Source organism: Natrix helvetica, assembly GCF_964273705.1.
Source record: "Natrix helvetica genome assembly, chromosome: 5".
NCBI lineage: Eukaryota > Metazoa > Chordata > Lepidosauria > Squamata > Natricidae > Natrix > Natrix helvetica.
The window spans coordinates 66,373,464-66,392,116 of record NC_138551.1 but is presented as its reverse complement, the minus strand read 5'-3'; the positions used below and the strand labels follow the sequence as shown (position 1 = coordinate 66,392,116).

At 42.8% G+C, this 18,653-nt stretch overlaps 2 protein-coding genes across 2 annotated transcripts in view; one reads left to right on the top strand and one right to left on the bottom strand.

The window, feature by feature from the left end:
* Window positions 1-5,461, bottom strand: part of ABRAXAS2 (abraxas 2, BRISC complex subunit) — a 31,462-nt gene extending 26,001 nt beyond the window's left edge. The window contains exon 1 of the mRNA XM_081954287.1: window positions 5,308-5,461. Coding sequence (XP_081810413.1) covers window positions 5,308-5,379 — 72 coding nt within the window. The 5' untranslated portion in view covers window positions 5,380-5,461. The remainder of the gene's footprint in view (window positions 1-5,307) is intronic.
* Window positions 5,462-5,520: 59 nt separating this feature from the next.
* Window positions 5,521-17,750, top strand: EEF1AKMT2 (EEF1A lysine methyltransferase 2). Its single transcript, XM_081954288.1, has 7 exons — window positions 5,521-5,684; window positions 5,858-6,036; window positions 7,247-7,312; window positions 7,823-7,937; window positions 8,945-9,052; window positions 10,221-10,437; window positions 17,314-17,750. The coding sequence occupies exons 2-7, from the start codon at window positions 5,981-5,983 to the stop codon at window positions 17,406-17,408; spliced, it is 657 nt and encodes a 218-aa protein (XP_081810414.1). The 5' UTR covers window positions 5,521-5,684; window positions 5,858-5,980; the 3' UTR covers window positions 17,409-17,750.
* The last annotated feature ends 903 nt before the right edge of the window (window positions 17,751-18,653 follow it).

The following is an 18,653-nucleotide window of genomic DNA, read 5'->3' as shown; positions in this document are numbered from 1 at the left end:
GAAAGAATATTGCCCTACTGGTGCCACTTGAACAGAGATTTATTGTAAAAATGAGATGAAGCAATATATTTCCAAATAATCCAGATCTAATGATAAAGGATTGAATTAATTTTTATCTTGCTACTAATAGTTACTATATTGATCAATTCTATTTTTACCTATTTTAATCACTATAATGTATATAATTTTTCAATTAAATTGGGGGTTGCAAATAATTGTTTTATTCTAAATAATTATATTCTGTTTTGAATAAAAAAATCAAAAACATTGATGAGAAGCAGACCACCTTGATTCTTACAGAAAAGCATATGAAACAGCAACACACATAGATATAAGTGTGAAAATATATTTTGCATTATCTGCATATGACAATAAGTTCTTACATTAGATGTTTTAATGGCTAATTTGACTTATCAAAACCACAATTCACTATCTTTGTTTATCCAAAATTATCTGCATTAACAAGCCCTTCCTTCCTAGCAAACCAATAAAACTGTATTCTTCTAGCAATACAATAATACAAATTTGGCAGGTGAGGTTTCTAAGCAATACAGCTAAATTGTAATTTGCAATTCTCCAGAGGATAAACATAATTTCTTTCCTTGTCAACTAGTATTTTTGTCAAGTGGAATACAGAAAACAGCATTCGTCAGTGTGTCCTTTAGCTTCAAGCAGAATTATCATTCTTTCCCCCTTGACTTTTTTCTCAACAAAATTCTCTTCGTTAACAATATAAGAAAGTTACATCCTATATCAGTGATGCCTAACTTTTTTCCCATTGCATGCCAAAAGTGGGGGGAGCACAGGGGGGTCATGCATGGGCGTAGGCACACCCATAATTCTATGCACACAACGCGGTCGCGCATGCACACATGACCCCCGCCATCCCCCCTGCTTTTGGCATGCGATGGAGCTGTTTTTCTCCCTCTCCAGGCTCTGGAGGCTTCAGGAGGCTTGCCTGAGCTTCTGGAGGGTGAAAAACGACCCTATGGGCAAACTGGAAGTTCGGGAACAGACTTCTGGTTTCCCCAGAAGGCCGTTTTTCGCCCTTCGGAGGCTTCAGGAGGCTTCAGGAAAAATGGCCGAAAATGAAGACGGAAGTCAGCTGGCCAGAGCATGCATGTGCGATGGAGCTGACAGGACAACGCCTCGCATGCCCTAACAAATGGCTTCGCGTGCCACCTGCGGCAGGTGTGCCATACGTTTGCCATCATGGCCCTATATATTCCAGATATTTGGAACAAATAAGGATCTAAAATTAAAACATTTCATTAGAATGTGAACAAACTGGGTTGTTGGGCACGCCTTCAAAACAATAGTTTGGGAAAGCACGATGGACTCTCACATAAAATGAAAGAAATTTGTAAGAAGTCATGATAGCATTACAGTGATGTAACTATGTAGTGTAATGACATCTGATACAAGTAGATAAATGGAATTATTTGCATGATTATAGCCATTTCCTTTATCTTGGCCTCACTGCAAAAAAGTATCCATGCATGTAATTCTGTTTCCATATCACAGTTAATGTGAGCACGGTTTAAATCTTTATCGATCTGGTAACTAAACTTTTGTAGTAATCTAAAAATGTATTAAACTTTTATGCCTCTCATCTCCCATATAAGGTGACTCTGGATGACTTACAAAACAATCAGAGGATCTATTCATGTTCACACAGCCAAGTATCTCTCTTTTGTGACAAATGAAGAAAAACTTTTTTCTGGGCAAGGCATACTATTTTGCCTTTAGTAATACTAAAGGAACAATATTCTAAAATTCTATGTGACAAACATGTTTGCGTGTAGAACTGTTGATGGGGACTGTCTAGCACATGTTTAAGGCGCGTCTATGTATCTTGTAGTATTCTCATTTGTTTGGGAATCCACTTGCGCAAGTGTAATAAAATAGATGCTTTTTGTTGATCTTAGTCTCCTTGACCATTTTTTGATATGTAGAAAATATATCTGGGATATTTTTCTCACACTATACTCTCTATAGGGATATTCATAATGCCTATACCCTGCCTCTTTTATTCTGGGAGATTTGACAATACTTATATGTGGCTCCTTTTTCCAGATTATAAATTGTTCAAAACCCAGATTGTAGCAAAATACTATGCAGCAACTGATAATCATAACTGTAACATATTTTACATCAAATATTACAATTATTTGTATCACTTTTTAATTTTTTTTCGGTTGTACCTTTTAACTCTGGCCTTTGACTGTGGTATATATTCATTCAAAACACTATATTGCACTCCCTTCTTGGGCATAACACATAGCACATAAAAGTTATATATCTAATTTATAGAGTCACCCATCTCATGAGCAAGAAACTCTGGGCAGCAAGCCACAAATTATTTATCAACCACCTGAAACCCTAAAGACTCTAAGCAACTTACAGAACTTAACATAAAACAACTAATAAAGTAATGAAAATGGCAATCTATTTAAGTTTCCATTTACAACAATGCTAAAAGTATTTTTATCTTTACTGAAAGTGATGATGGTGCTTATAATTAATCCCTGAAGGAAACCCCTATGTTCACCTGCTTCCAGAAGGCCACGAGGGTAGGAGCTATCCTTGGTTCAAGACACAACATATTTCCAAGGAAGAAAGCTTTTAAAAAGAGCACTCCAGAGGTGGGTTGCTCCCGGTTCAGCCCAGATCAGAAGAACCGGTAGTAGCAGCGGTGGGAGGTTCCGCCCACCTGCCCGGATGTTTCTGCACTTGCACGGAAGCGTCGCGCAAATGCTCCCAAACCGGTAGTAAAAAAATTGGCAACCCACCACTGGAGCACTTGGTGTTCCCCTCCCTACCCCCAAACTCTCTTGACAAGTGAGGACTCAGAGCAGGGACTCTTGTCAGCTTCCTAAGTAGACCAGAAAAAGAAACTCAGGATGAACTAATTCTACTTTATTACAAAGCTATATTAACAAAATTTTGTAAGTCTGAAAGTACAACTCTCTCACCATCTTTTTTTACTGGCTGATAACTTGGGTTGATCCTCTCTAAGTTTCTTTCTCTGCCTTTTACTCAGTGGTGGGCTTCTCCTCCTTTTATCTGATTGTTCCCTTGCCAGATCACCCCCACTCTTTTCAAGGTCATTCTTCCATTCCATTGCATGCTTCTTGTTCCAACAAGCAGAAAGTATTGGGGAAAGGGAGTCTCTAAGATAGTCAAAACCTAACCCATATAAGTTCAGTTAAAGCAAGCAGACATTTGTTTGGTAACAGCAATTTAGAACGATGCTAGAGACAGGTGATCACTTTAAAGACATAGCAAAGTCATTGTCTGAAGGACCAGAATAGGGACAGAATATCCTGGGCAAAAAAAAATAACTCTACATAGTTGCTAAGGGTCAACACTCACTTCATGGATGGCCCATAATAAAAACTGAATGACTAAGATTTGAAGTGAACCTAGAAATCTATTGGTGATCAGCATGCATGCCATTATGTCCTGGACGATAGTAATTGAAGTTTCTTGGTGGGTCTTCAAGAGCAGACACAAATAGAGTTCTAATTTAATTAGTGTGACAACAGACATGAGTGATTGTCAGTTAAGGTTGCTAACTGGTGTACTAAAAGCTATGAATCTCCTAGAGACAGTCTCTACTTATTCTTCAAGCAAGAACTCTGAATCTAGGAGGAGTCACAATTGAGCCCAACATTTCTGTTGTTAAGTGAGATATTTGTTAAATGAATTTCACCGCCTTTCTTGCTACAGTTTAGTAACCCAGCTGTTAAGCAAATCTGGCTTCCCCATTGACTTTTCTTGTCAGAAGGTGGCAAAAGGGGAATCCCATGAGCCCAGGACACTGCAACTGTCATAAATATAAGTCAGCTTGACTAACTGCATCCGGAGACTGACTAACTTGACTAACTGCATCCGGAGACTGCAGTTAGTTCAGAACGCAGCCGCGTGGGTTATCATGGGGAGTACACGTTACTCCCACGTAACACCTCTCCTGCGCGAGCTGGCTACCTGTGGCCTTTCGGGTGCGTTTCAAGGTATTCAAGGTATTGATTACCATCTTTAAAGCGCTCCATGGCATAGGACCTAGTTATCTGCAGGATCGCATCCTACCACACACGTCCCTGCGACCTATCCGCTCACACAGGGAGGGACTCCTTCTGGTGCCGTCCGCTAGGCAATGCCAGCGGGCGACACCTAGGAGTAGGTCCTTCTCTGTGATGGGCCCAACCCTCTGGAATGACCTCCCCCCTGATATTCGAACTACCACCGACCTCCGTTCCTTCCGTCAAAAATTAAAGACTCACCTATTTCAATCAGCTGGCCTGGCACTCTCTTAGTTTTACCTCCTGGGGATATATTTTAATTGGGTTTGGGTATTTTAATTGGGGATGTTTTTAGGGTTTTTATGGTATATTTATTTCTTGTACAGCCTTATCTCCTCCACCCAAATGTATTTAACTGTTTTATATTATTGTATTTTTATCTGCATTTGACTGTACACCGCCCCGAGTCCCTTTTTGGGAGAGGGGGTGGTTTAGAAATCCAAGAAATAAAATAAATAAATAAGCTTGCCAAGCGTGTGAATTTTGATCACCTAACCGTGGGGGTGCTTGCAAAGGACGTAATTGTGAAAAATTGTCGTAAGCCATACTTTTTCTCAGCACCATTGCAACTTCCAACGGTCACTAAACAAACTGTTGTAAGTCAAGGATTACCTGTAAAACACAACTGTCCTCTCTAAAGTTTCTACCCTCTCTCTGATGAATATGGGCAGGTTTTTTTCCTCCCAAAGCTGAAGTGATACAGCAGCTGTAAGAACTACTTCCTCAATATAATCTGTAATCTTGCTGAGATAGCAATCCCGAGGCTGTCCACAGTCTAAATTTCACCAACCTGCTTTATGTATTAGCCTGCATACAAACTAACGCCCCCCCCCCGTTCACATGACAGCTCCACAGGTGCCCCATTAACCAGCAGCGCTGGTCCACACTGGCAAGTAAATGCTTTCCCGGCGACCCCCCCCCTCTCCAAATACTTGTTTCTTTTCAACCGCCCCCCTCCGACCACTTTCCCTTTCGACGGCCCCTCCCTCCGCGGGTCCTCCCCTTCTTTCGTCCCACCGCCACCTCGGTCCCTCAAGGGTCGTTCTCCATTCCTCCTCCTCCCTGTCCCTTTTTGTCAGACTGATTTCTTCTTTGCGGATCGCTCCCCTTTTCTCGAGCCTTCCCTCCCGTCTAGAACCGGGAAGACGGGAGTGGAGAGAAATCCCTCCCTTCCCCAATCCCTCGAGTGGGATAAAACCGCCGGAAAGTCCGAAATACTTACGTGATCGGCGCTGCTGTTGGCGCTGTAATAACAGACCGAACTGAAGGTATAGCCCGAAATGGAAGCCGCCATGATGGAGCCCCACCACCTCCGACGACGAACGATCCCACAAGCCACCACACCCGCAGCCTCCCCGGCTCGGCTCGCGCCCCCAGTTCCGGCCAGCGCGCGCGCGCGCGGCTTCTTGGGAAATGTAGTTCGCGAACTGGCAAACGCAAGTCGGAGAGCAACCGAGACGGCCTGAAATTGGATTATAGTTAGAGCCAGTAAAATTAAAGCAGCGTTGTTATTGTTATTATTATTATTATCATCATCATCATCATCCCTTGCGTAGAGAATATTGGGATATCGATTCTTTCCCAATTGTCACAATTTGGGTAGGTAATTCTTTTAGGTTCCCTGTAGAAAATCGTCTCTGTTTTTTTTTGGGGGGGGGGGCGTCCGAAGCATTTCAAGCACGGCTCCTTCTCTTCGGAATGGCGTAGCTCATCTTTTTTTAATGGACGTAACTCATCTTTTTTAATGACTGCAACTTTAACTGCGGGAACAGCCGCGGCTATTGATTTGCCCAGCCTTCACTCACCGGAAGAGGTTGAAAGAAGTGGCAAAAGAGAGTCCTACTGCGGCATACAAGAAAGCTAACCTTGGACGTGCCCTGCATCTTTTTCCGACTATGAGCAGCTGCGGAGAGGAAGAGTTTGAGCCGTCGGCGCTGGGGACCAAAGAACAGTGAGTAGTCGGAGAGGGAGGCTCTGTTGGAAAGCAACAGAAACATCTGTATTAGTCACGCCCTCCCCGATCACCAAAACTAACTCTGCTTCTAAAGGTGTTGCTTTTAAGAATAGAATAGAATTAGGAATAGAAAAGAAATTATTTATTGATAGACTAAAACATATGAAGAAGGGTTGCAGGATTTGGGTTTGGCTAATCTAGAGAAAAGAAGGACTGCGGGATATGGGACATGATAGCAGTATTCCAGTATTTGAGAGGTTGCCACAGAGTCGATTTATTTTCCAAAGCACCAGAGGACAGGACAAGAAACAACTAATCGAGGAGAGAAGCAACCTGGAATTGAGGAGAAACTTCTTAACAGTGAGGACAGCATCAATAGCACTTAGACTTACATACCGCTTTACCACCCTCTCTAAGTGGTTTACAGAGGCAGTATATGGCCCCCAACAATCTGGGTTCTCATTTTTCGACCTTGGACGGCCGAGTCAACCTTGAGCCTGGTGAGATTCGAACTGCCAAATTGCAGGCAGCTGGCAGTCAGCAGGAGTAGCTTGCAGTACTGCATTCCACTGTGCCACTGTGGCTCTAACCCAGTGATGGCGAACCTATGGCACGCGTGCCACAGGTGGCACACAGAGCCATTTGTCAGGGCATGCGAGGCGCTGGCCAGCTGAGTTCACCCTTTTTTAAAGCCATTTTTTGCCCTCCCCAGGCTCCAGACGCTTTATAGGAGCCTGGGGAGGGCAAAAAGACCCCCCCAGAGGCCCTCTGGAGGCTTCATGAGCTTCCCTGAAGCCTCCGGAGCGCAAAAAACCGGCCCTACGGGCAAACTGAAAGTTCAGGAACACACTTTCGGTTTGCTCGGAGGGTCATTTTGAGCGCTCCGAAGGCTTCAGGGAAGCCTCCTGAAAGTCCCTGAAGCCTCCGAAGGGCTTCCCGGGGGGTGGGGGAGGTTGTTTTCACCCTCCCCATGCTCCTATATAGCCTCTGGAGCATTTTTATTTATATTTTATTTATAGAGTGTGTGTTTGATGAGGCTTGTTTCCAGCTCTGTAACCTCTTCCCGTTTGGTTCTAAAAATATAAAAGTTAAATGATGAGTTTGTGCTTCTCCTGGAAACAGGGAAACCTTTTCTTAAATTGTTTCATAGATGAGGGGGAAATGCCAAGCATTTTCTATCATACTTTTTCTTTTTTTTCCTGTGTAGCTGGGAGGCAGCATATGAACAAGAGCTGCATAATTTTAAAGAAAGTGGTGATACTGGGGACATTTGGCAAGTATCTATAACCATGTAACATGCTTCCAAACATGTTTGTGATTTATTTTCTTTTTAAAAGTGCAGCTGTTTTGCTCAGAGTATTGGTAATGTGATAACTCTGGGTTGTGTTGTTTTTAAAATGCCAACTCTTTTCTTAGCTAAACCTGTTGCAAATTAAAATAATCATTTGTTTTTATGTGGGGAAAATGAGTTACTGGCTATAATATACTTGGTAAAGATTAAGCATTCATATCCTTGATCTTTTTCAAAAATTGAATAAGAAGTACAGGCAAAGATGCATTGCGGCCTTGAATGTATATACCTGTCTGCGTATGTGTAAAATTGACAACCTCTCATCTTCTGCAATCTTAATCAAACAAACAGACTTATCTAAACAAACCTGTAACGTGATCTCTGGAGGCGATATCGTAATGGTGACATGATGTAGTTACATTGCATGTGATTGACAAAATGTGTTTGTCTTCCTTAATGGAGTAGTTTATCTGAATCTCTCTTTCTAATTAGGTTTGGTGAAGAAAGTATGACTCGTATAATTAGATGGCTAGAAAAACAAAAGATACCTCTGGACACTTCTGTCCTTGACATTGGAACAGGAAATGGCATTTTGCTGGTTGAATTGGTTGGTATTTGTAATATTAGTGCTTTCTGATGCAAAATGCTTACAGCAGAAATTAAGCAAGTAAGAAACTTTAATGAAATGGTCAGATTAAATTAAATGTAGAATATGCTGATTATACGGCAATGATTTATGTTCATGGTAGGATTTAAAAAAAAAAACTTTAATATTAAACAGGGAAACATTCAGTTTCATTAAAGTTCAGTTGTATAAGAATGTTGACTTAAATATTTAGGGTTACAATTGGAAGAATCAAAATCCAATGTAGATTAAGGAATTTGTGAAAATTACTGAAAAGCTGCTACTGAACGACTTAGCACTAGTTGTACCTATGAAGTCCTAATATTGCTTCATTTCTTGACATGCATTATCCACTGCAGGGCAACTGGTTTTATTTTCTCAGTTTAATAGTTACAGAATTTGCAGTGTATTGTTTTTGCTAAGATATGTTTATATTGGAGACATAAACATATCCTATCTTAAATTTTAAAAGGATCAATATGTGTTGTCCCTTTGCCAATGCCTTTTAATCATAAAGTAACCATAAATGACTTCATGAATAAATAGGATATAAGAACATTCTTATGTCTCTTAAAATCCATTGTGATTTATTTTTATATTTAGTATCCAAGTACTTATTTTAGGCCTGTCCAAAAAAGAAAAGTATCAGAAATATGAAAATTTGATTCACTTGTGCTACTTTCACTGTAGTAGTGTAGCTTCTGCATGACATTAGCACCTGGGTTTAGTGCAATATACTGTAGCCAATTGGAATCTTTCTATTGATAAAACACTTTTATAATTTCAGTTCCTAATAGTCAGTAAATAGTCAGCACTGCAGGTTTTTTTTCCCCAAAATAAGTTCTGTAGTTTTCCCCCCTATAAATTGGTATAGCTTGCCTAATTATATTTTAGTGCTCCATAGGTTAACCGTGATGAATATGTCATGAAAGCCAACTAGGAAACAAAGGAAAAATGTCAAGTGCTTAATAAATTTCTCTTCTCTTTAGAGTAAATCTGGTTATACCAATCTTACAGGAGTTGATTACTCTACTTCTGCAATACAACTTTCAAAAAATATAATGCAAAAAGAAGGGCTGCCTTATATTAAACTGCTGGTAAGTTTTGTAATGAACAAATGAAGATGATTAAAAAGATCAGGAAGAGGGGGGGGTTAGGGATATATAGTGTAAAAAACAAATGATTGAAGACTGCCCTGATTGAACTTTATTAAAAATTCTCTTGATATTCATAAATTTCCTCTGTTGCACTCCAGTGCAAACACTTAAATCAATATGAACCAAGTTAAAATGTCTTTCTTCCTTCCTACTGACTATATGGAGGTCTTTAATCATATTCATCAAAGAATTAGGTTGTCCTCAGCTTACAACAGTTCACTTAGTGAAAGTACAAAGTTACAATGGCACTGAAAAAAGTGACCCATGACCGTTTTCACAGTTACAACCTTTGTAGCATCCCCATGATCATGGGACTAAAATTCAGATGCTTGGCAACTGATTCATACGTATGAATGTTGCAGCATCCCGGTGTCATGGGAATTTATCAACTGCAGCGATTCACTTAACAACTGTGGCAAGAAATGTTATAAAATGGCACAAAATTCACTTAATGTCTCACAAACTTTCTGTATAACAACATAAAGTTTGGGCTCAATTGTGATCATAAGTTTAAAGTAATTACAAATCATTTCCACAAGGAGTCTTACTGTACAAGCAAAATGCAATTCTGAGTGATTAAGAGGAAGAAGATTTTCATGTTATCAAGTTAGGGGTGTGATTACCAATTCATACTGGATTAACAATTGTTTTAAAACAGGGGTGTCAAAGTTGCGGCCTGTGGGCGAGATGCGTCATGCGCTGGCCATGTCCACCACCATTTTAGTGAAGAGGGAAAAGTCGCGATATGTCACATGACGAAAATCTAACAACATGAGTTTGATACTCCTATTTTAAAGAAATGTGAGTTCCTGAAGAATAATGTTTTAAGGCTGCAGTCCCAGATGACACAAACACCATTTGGTCCCATTCTGTTCAGTTTTTAAGTGCTGATAAGACAGTTCTCTGTGCTGATGCACAAACAGTCAAGATTGTTGGGTATATACAGCATATTGGGTTGAAAGGAGTAAAAATCAAGCATACATAAATAGATGACTGATGTGCAGTTAAACTATTCTGGGCCTGGAGGCAATGCAGTTCTGCTTAGTTATAAAAGTAACAACTGCATTAACATTTTCTCAAGTTTAACAGTTATATCTACCTTCCACAGATTGAAGACATTTTAAATCCCTCAGATGAATTATCAAATTTTCAGATCTGCATCGATAAAGGGACTTTTGATGCTATTAGTCTGAGCCCAGATAGTGCAGCTGAGAAAAGGAAACAGTATGTTAAATCCCTGCAGAGGCTATTAAGATCAAATGGCTTTTTCCTCATTACATCTTGTAACTGGACTAAAGAAGAACTGTGCAAACAATTTGAAGAAGGTATGCATGCTAAGATTCAGACTGTATATGCCTAACTTAAAATGTGACTTTGCTTTGTATGTCTTCCAAGGAAAATACTATAACTCTTTATTTGAACAATGCACTAATTGAATTTTGGATAGTATTTATTTATTAAACTATTATGCTGCCCAGCTTGCTGAGGCGACTCCAGGTGGCTAACAGTCATAATTAAACTATGATTTAAAACCCTAAAACAATAAATTATAAACTATACATTTGAAATTGAGTTAAAATTCACTTAACCAAGATGAGAGGAAGGGAGCAAAGTGTGCATTGGGGAAGAGGTAGGATCTATCTAATCCAGAGGTCTTCAAACTTGGCAACTTTAAGACTTGTGGACTTCAACTCCCAGAATTCTAGCTGGCTGGAGAATTCTGGGAGTTGAAGTCCACAGGTCTTAAGGTTACCAAGTTTGAAGATCTCTGATGTAATCCATTAACCCCCTCCAAGCTGACATGGCCAGCTCTTCAACCCTTTCAGAAGGGTGGGTAAGCAGTGGATCTCATTTATGTGGGGGCAGAAGAGGCTCTTCAGAAAGACTCCTCTACACCTCGCTAGCTGAAATTCCTTACCGATGGGGACTGCTTCTTCTCCCAGTGCATATGGAGCAGGTTCATCCCATTGCGATGAGCCAGTTCCTCAGATGCTATATTGGATCCAATCTATATTAAAGCATTAGTAAGCATTCTTATGCTCATCTTCATTTGAATTCATAAGATTAAGGCCTATTACATTTTTATTCTGAAAGGTTGATGATCTGAAGTTCAGTCTAAGCTATAAACAGCTTAATTGGTTTCCAAGTTCCTCAATTTCAGTTGAAATATGTGGCAACAGACATTTTGCCTTCAAAATAAATAGGATATTGAAAAATGAAGTATATATATTGGCCTTTAAGTCAGATGTGCTATTGGTTGCCTCTGTGTTACATTCTTAATTATTATATTACAGTAATGTATCAAAGAAAGAATGTCTTTCAATACTTTATTGTATGGATACCAAAATTAAAAGCTGCTTTTTAAGTGAACAGCAGCTTGACTCTGGCAGGGAAAACATCTATTATTTGCAGTAGGGTATATAAAGTATGTGTAGTTCTCCCTAGTGGTGGAGGCAGCATCCAGACTGGGTTTAACCTTCATCCAATTATATTGAGGACTGGGTCTTGTAATGTGTTTAAGCTCCGCCCCTGTTGCTAGGCAGACCCCAGCTTTGACTCAGTCCAGTTGTGAGGACGGCTGCGTTATCGCGTTTCTCCGGCTTTTTGTCAAATTGACAGCTTGTGGATTGGAAGTTTGGATTTCTAAAAGCTGTGCTTATATCTACTTCGCGACCAGTCAGCCCTAAGGTCCTTGCGGCCAGGCGTTTTTGGTCGGAGACTCTAAGCCCTGTCAGGGCGCGCAGGCTGCCAGAGTGAGTGTGAAAGGAAGGCACAAACGACTATCGTTGCTGAGGGGGCGAGTTCAACCCTCTACCTCACGCTGTGGATTGCTGCTGGCTTGGTGAGACCTTGTTGCTGGTCAGTTACACATACACTGTGATTCCTTCGGCTTGGGCAAGTGGGGAAGAGCGGCTGGCTCCTTACATAGTAGAGCGGCGAACCGTGGCTGCCTTCAAACAGATAAATTGACTTTTAATAATTGTTGAGACGGCCGCGGAGCAACCCAGAACGCCTTATTCTTGCCAATTGAATCCGACTAAGGCAATTGTGAGGCAGAGAGAGGGAGCCTGCGGCAGTTGAAAAAAGGTGGGAAAGCCATTTTGTTCAAACGGCTGTCAGAAACTTCAAAATGGCGGCCGCCAGCACTCAGGTTCTCGAGACACAAAATGACAGGGCTTCTGAGCCACACGTTCTCCCAGCAGGTGAGGCGGATTTAATGCCTCAACCAGCCCCCCCAACCCAGTACTTCGGAAAGCAAGGGTTCCAGCAGCAGCAGCAGAAGTAAAAAGAAGTCTGCAAAGGCAGACAGTGCAAAAAAGGCAAAAAAACCAGCCAGCTCCCGTTATGAGAGGCAGAAGGAGAGGGCTTTGGATCGCTTGCATAAAAAGGCTGCCAGCAAAAAAAACATCCTCTCCAAAATCTACTGACATGCCTCAGCAGCCACAAGGGCAATACTCCCGCTGCTTTCCCCTGGGGGAAGACAGAACACTGACATTCCCATTAACCCTGTCTTTCCTATAGATGTCTCCAACATTTGGGGGTCATCCCAAACGACCCAGGGTCACATGTCTGGCTGTGGGATGGAGTTGCCTCCTGTAGTCCAGAGGCTGGACTCCTTGCCTTCCAACTCCAACACCTTGGGACAGCCCCAGGCTAGGCTATGCTCCAATGATCCTGCCCAACTTTCAGGACATTATAGCTTCGGCCATATCTCAGAGCATCACGGCCAGCTTCCAGCAGCAACAGGCCCTGTCTCTTAGGCAGGCAGCTACCTCAGCTAATGTACCATCTGCTCCAGCCCAGGTGACTCTTCCTGCAGAGCCAGAGGTGTCTGACCAGGAGGAATTGGAGCACTCCTCGGAGTCAGAGGAAGGAGAACTGAAAGAGGCCGAACTGTCTGAGGATGAAGGCAGAGACCCTGACCAGAAGCCTTTTTCTGGCCTTTTTTCTCCTGCCTTCTTCCTGTCTCTTCTGTACAAGGCCAAGGCAGCCTCCAAGCTGGGGCCTGAACCAGCAGCAACCACGCCTCGCACAGCAACTGTGAGCGCAGAGTCCTTGTATGCCGAGCAGACACCCCCAACTGAGGCTGTCCCAATGCCCAAAATATTTGTAGACCTGATCCAGAAGCAGTGGGCTGCTCCCACATCCAGGTCCAATCCATCGGCCAACGATAAGAGGTTCTTCAACATGGCCAATGAGTTATCCCAATTTTTGGCTGTACCTTGTATTGACGCTCCGGTGATCGCCCTCTACACCCCGGCACACATGCCAGGGGCCCCGGACGACGTCCTTAAACCGGAGGAGAAGCAAGCTGACCTGACCCTGCAAAGAGGTCACCAGGCAGCGGCCTGGGCGGTGAAAGCCGCCACTACGGCTTCTTTCTTTACTCGCCCGTGCTTGCTGTGGCTACAGGAATTGCAACAGCATATTCCGGTATCCGACATAAGGGCCCACCAGGACATTGCCAAGCTGGTGGCGGCGATTCAGTTTGCGACGGATGCTACATTGACCTCAGCCAGGTTCGCCGCCAGGTCCATGGCCTCCTCCGTGGCTACCTGGAGAATGCTGTGGCTTCGTCAGTGGTAAGCCGACGTTCGCCACAAATGGAAGCTGGCCTCTGCCCCTTTCAAGGGGGGTTCTCTTTTCGGGGATGCTCTTGACCTGTACCTCATTGAGAACAAGGAGAAACGGAAGGTCCTTCCATCAGCCCCGAAGAAGGGCTTCAACCGCCCAGCACCATACCCCAGGTGCTCTTCCTTCCGTGGCCAGGACTCTGGTTCGTTCTATCGGGGCCAGGACTCTGGTTCCTCCTTACGGGGGGGCAGACTATGGGGCCCAGGGTTATAAGCAACAGGAAGGCTTTGCCTCCAGGCAGAGACCTCAATCTGACCGCTTTCAAAGGGGGAAATCTGCCAGGCGGCCCTTTCAAGGAAGGGGGGGGTCGCTACTATCGTAGAACCTAGGCCCCCCAAGTCTGGTTATCCCATAGGAGGTAGGTTAGCTAGATTTGCCCACGTTTGGGACGCTACCACCTCTGATGCATGGGTCAGATCCACAGTTAGACAAGGGCTTGCCCTTGAGTTTATCTCCAACCTCCCTAGTTCCTTCAGGGCCTGTCCCGTATCCAACAACCCAGCTCGCAGGCGCCTCATGTTGGAGGCGGTCCAACACCTCCTCGACATTTCTGCCATACAACCGGTACCGACTGAGGAATCCAGGCTGGGGTTTTATTCTATCCTTTTTGTTATTCCCAAAGCCTCGGGGGGGTGGAGAGCCATTTTGGATCTTAAACGATTAAACCGGTTTATTTGTTACAAACGTTTCAAAATGCATTCATTACACTCCATTTTGGGGTCCATTAGGCAAGGGGATTTTTTGAGTTCCATTGACCTGACAGAGGCCTACCTCCATGTTCCCATCTTACCTGCGTTTTGCTTACCTTGGGCAACATTTTCAATATACTGCCCTCCCCTTTGGCCTGTCTTCAGCCCCTCGTGTATTTACTAAAATCCTAGCTGCGTTGATGGCAGACCTAAGGGAGGTGCCTATTCAGCTTCAGGCCTACCTGGATGACATACTTATTCAGTCCTCTTCCCCTCGCCAGGCCCGAAGGGACCTCGCCTCCACTATCCAGGCTCTTCAGGCGCATGGGTTTTCCATCAATGTTCCCAAGAGCCACCTACATCCATCCACCAGATTGGTGCACCTAGGTGCGTTGATTGACACTGAAGTGTGCAAGGGGTACCTATCCCAAGAAAGGCAGGACGATATGAGAGCCCTAGCAGGTCAGGTGGCGGTGTCACACAGGTGCTCTTTGGCCCTACTGTCCAAATTAATGGGTACAATGGTGTCGACCATTGGGATTGTTCCATGGGCTCGATTACACTCATGACACCTACAGTGGTTCCTCTTACCGTTTCAGAGGAAGCTGTTGAGCTGTTCCCTGGCCAAGGTCCAGGTCCCGGCCAAAGTCAAGCGTTCGCTCAGTTGGTGGACGTCTCCGACAATCACGGAAGGGCTATGTTTCAAGGACCAGGAGTTCCTGACGGTTACGACGGATGCCAACCTTTTCGGCTGGGGGGGCCACCCTCGAGACTCAGGTAGCACAAGGCCAGTGGGACCGTACGCACAATATAAACTGGCTAGAGTTGAGGGCGGTCCATCTGGCTCTCCGCCACTTCCTCCCTGGGGTGGCGGGAAAACATGTGCTTGTGCTTACGGACAATGTGTCTGCAAAGGCACATATCAACCCTCGGGGGCACCAAATCACAGCCCCTCATGGACAAGGCCATGAGACTGGGCCTTTGGGCCGAAAAGAATTTACTGTCCCTCACCTCGGAACACATCTTGGGGGTGGACAATGTGCAGGCAGATTGGCTCAGCCGCGAGACTCTGGACAATGCCGAGTGGCAACTGCACCCCTCAATATTTCGGGACATAGTGGACAGGTTTGGTATACCGGTAGTGGATCTGTTCGCCACCCCTCTGAACAGCCAACTTCCAAGGTTTTTTTCCAGATACCTTACACCTCGGGCGGAGGGGGTGGATGCTTTGCGTTGTCGCTGGCCCAGGGGCCTACTTTATGCCTTCCCGCCTTTGCCCCTTTTGCCCAGGGTTGTGCAGAAAATTTTGAGAGAGGAGGCCGAGGTAGTGTTGGTAGCTCCACACTGGCCACGCAGGCCTTGGTTCGCCGACCTGCAGACACTTTTAAGTAAACAGGCCCTGGAGGATCCCTCGGGACAGCATCTCCCTCAGTCAGGGTCGCTGGAACATCCGGACCCTCAGTATATATATTTGTGTTACAACCCCTGGTATGCCTAAATATAAAAGGCAACATTAAAAATAAAAATATGGTTTTCTGCCTGCATGGTCTTCTGTGATGAAGCCGAAGGACAGAAAGAGGGAGTAGTGACCTTCCTCCCATATTTAGGCATACCAGGGGTTGTAACACAAATATATACTTATTTCCCTGGCTCAACTGATAAGGAGGCGATCCTGTGGCTCAGTGGCTAAGACTCCTGCCTGAGATATATAACAGCACAGGTTCAAATCCCAGTAAGGGTATGGCTAGCTGATGAGAGCTAATTAGCTCGAAATAGATCTATACTAGTCTCCCTTTATTTATTTATCAGTACAAATACAACACACACACACACACACACACACACACACACACACACATATATATATATGCATATGCATATGCATCATATACATCATATATATATATATATATATATATATATATATATATATATATATATATATATATATATATATATATATATATATATATATAATAAAAGAAACTGAAGTTGCTGTGTGTTGTTGGTTCTATAACAAGATGGTCGGATGACGATCCTATGGTATTGGCAGGTTCGCACAGAATATTGGCCGGACTGTACATATGTTCTTTCTGTTAGGCGATAACGCACGGGGTCTGTTATTTCTCTTTGTCAAAGCTGGGGTCTGCCTAGCAACAGGGGCGGATCTTAAACACATTACAAGACCCAGTCCTCAATATAATTGGATGAAGGTTAACCCAGTCTGGATGCTGCCTCCATCCTGGGAGAAGAGGCGTTTCAGGTAATTACCAACGCCCTTTCTGTTTTAAATCAAAATGTTGAAGCCTTGGTCATTAACCTTTTGTATGTGAGACAGAGTGAGGCTAGTTGGAAGACTTACTAACAAAAAACATGTAAGTTTTTTTTTTAACATATCCAATTGATAGTTTAATAATAATCTATCCTACACATTTCTATTTGAATACTTGAAAATAAGGTGTTATGCCTATTCCTATTAAAAATATGACATTACCCCATATTCTCTCTGGTCTCTTCTCAGTTCATTTTCTCATTATATCATTTTTTTTATCACTTGATAAAGGCAGAAACAGCATGCAAAAAGATTATTAAAACCAAGACTAAACTTTTAAATGTTACAGGAAATACAATTTAGATTTTCTAATAACTGGCTCCAAGAAAAATATATTTCATACGCGTACTTCCTGAAACTGAATTTTCTATTATTGATAACCTTTTATTTATGTGCAGCTTATATTGGTCAACACTATAAAATTACCACTCTTCTAAATTTTGCAATAATTGCTGTATTGTACGCATTCTGTTTGAATTAATATCAGAATTTAAAGGATTAACAGGGCTTTCTTTTAATAGAAATATTTTCCTTATATTTAATAGGGTTTCTGCTTTTGGAGGAACTGCCAACGCCAACCTTCTGTTTTAGAGGAAGAACTGGAAATAGTGTAACTGCCTTGGTTTTACAAAAAACATAAACTTTTTGATAAATTTTGGGACGAAGATCTCCTTTTGTGAAGTTTGGATTATAACCCAAAGCGGGATTAAAAAGTGAAATACAAATTTTAGAAATTTGACAGATGTCTATATGTTTGATTTTTAAAATTTTATTACAGATGTTTTCATATAATTTTTCAAGATTAAAATAGCATGTTTGTTAAATAATTAAGCTCCCTGTTAGGGGAGCGAGTATGCAGAGAAGTGTAATGAGAGTGATATGGAAGAACACGCACAAACCAGCATACAGAGACACTGAATAGTATAAAAATATAGTAGTTTACTATGTAGAAATATAGAGGTATTCAGAGTCCATTTAACAGTCCAAGTCGTACACGGTTCAGTAATTCAGTTATCAAAATAGTCAGTCTAACACACAAAATATAGCTAACAGTAGCAAACCACAATACCTCAGTATACACCAACCAGTGTCTAACAAACAGAGAGCTAACAGCCATTCTGGCTCCCTTTTATGGCTGCTTGAGGTAACAAACCAATTACATCTCTTAAGCATTTAAAGTAACAGTAATCATAGCTTATATACATTGCCAAGCCAAGCCTAGGGTTACATCCCTAACAATGTTAATTAAACTGCTAACATTGTCAGAGTGTAAAAGCCATTAAAGAGATACCTGCCTTTATACAATGTTAATCAATTTGGCCATTGCGTGCATGATAGGCCCATCCTATCCCTTGGGAGATTTATGCCAGATGGAAGGCAGCCAACTATGAGAAGCTGGCCTTCCTTCATAGCTGCATTTGGAATGGCTTACCACCAAAATCGCTGCAGAAGAGACCCGTAGTCAATACACTGAAGAGCCATGCAGACATTCGCCAGTTCCAGTCCAGAATGCTATATGCAATTATCAATGACTGCCATAGACAGATCAACACGCAAATGGTAAGAATTAGGCAGTGCCAGGCACAATGCCGGGCAACACCCACTTCAGTACCCTTGACCATTGAATATTCCAAGTGGCATGGAAGGCACGCCTGTGGAAAATCAGCATACTTAGATGAAAAGCAGAGGCGTTACGGTCCTTGAGTTCCCGCCAGATGGAGAGAATATTGGTGCACAACTTATCCTCAAAAGTGCTCAGGGACACACAGACCTGGGTCCTACAACAGGATGCCAGTTTCAACTTGACTGATGCCAAACCCATTGATTTTGCTGCGGTTCTTGAGTCAATGGTTTTTCAACTCGAGGCTACCGAAGAGGTAAAAGT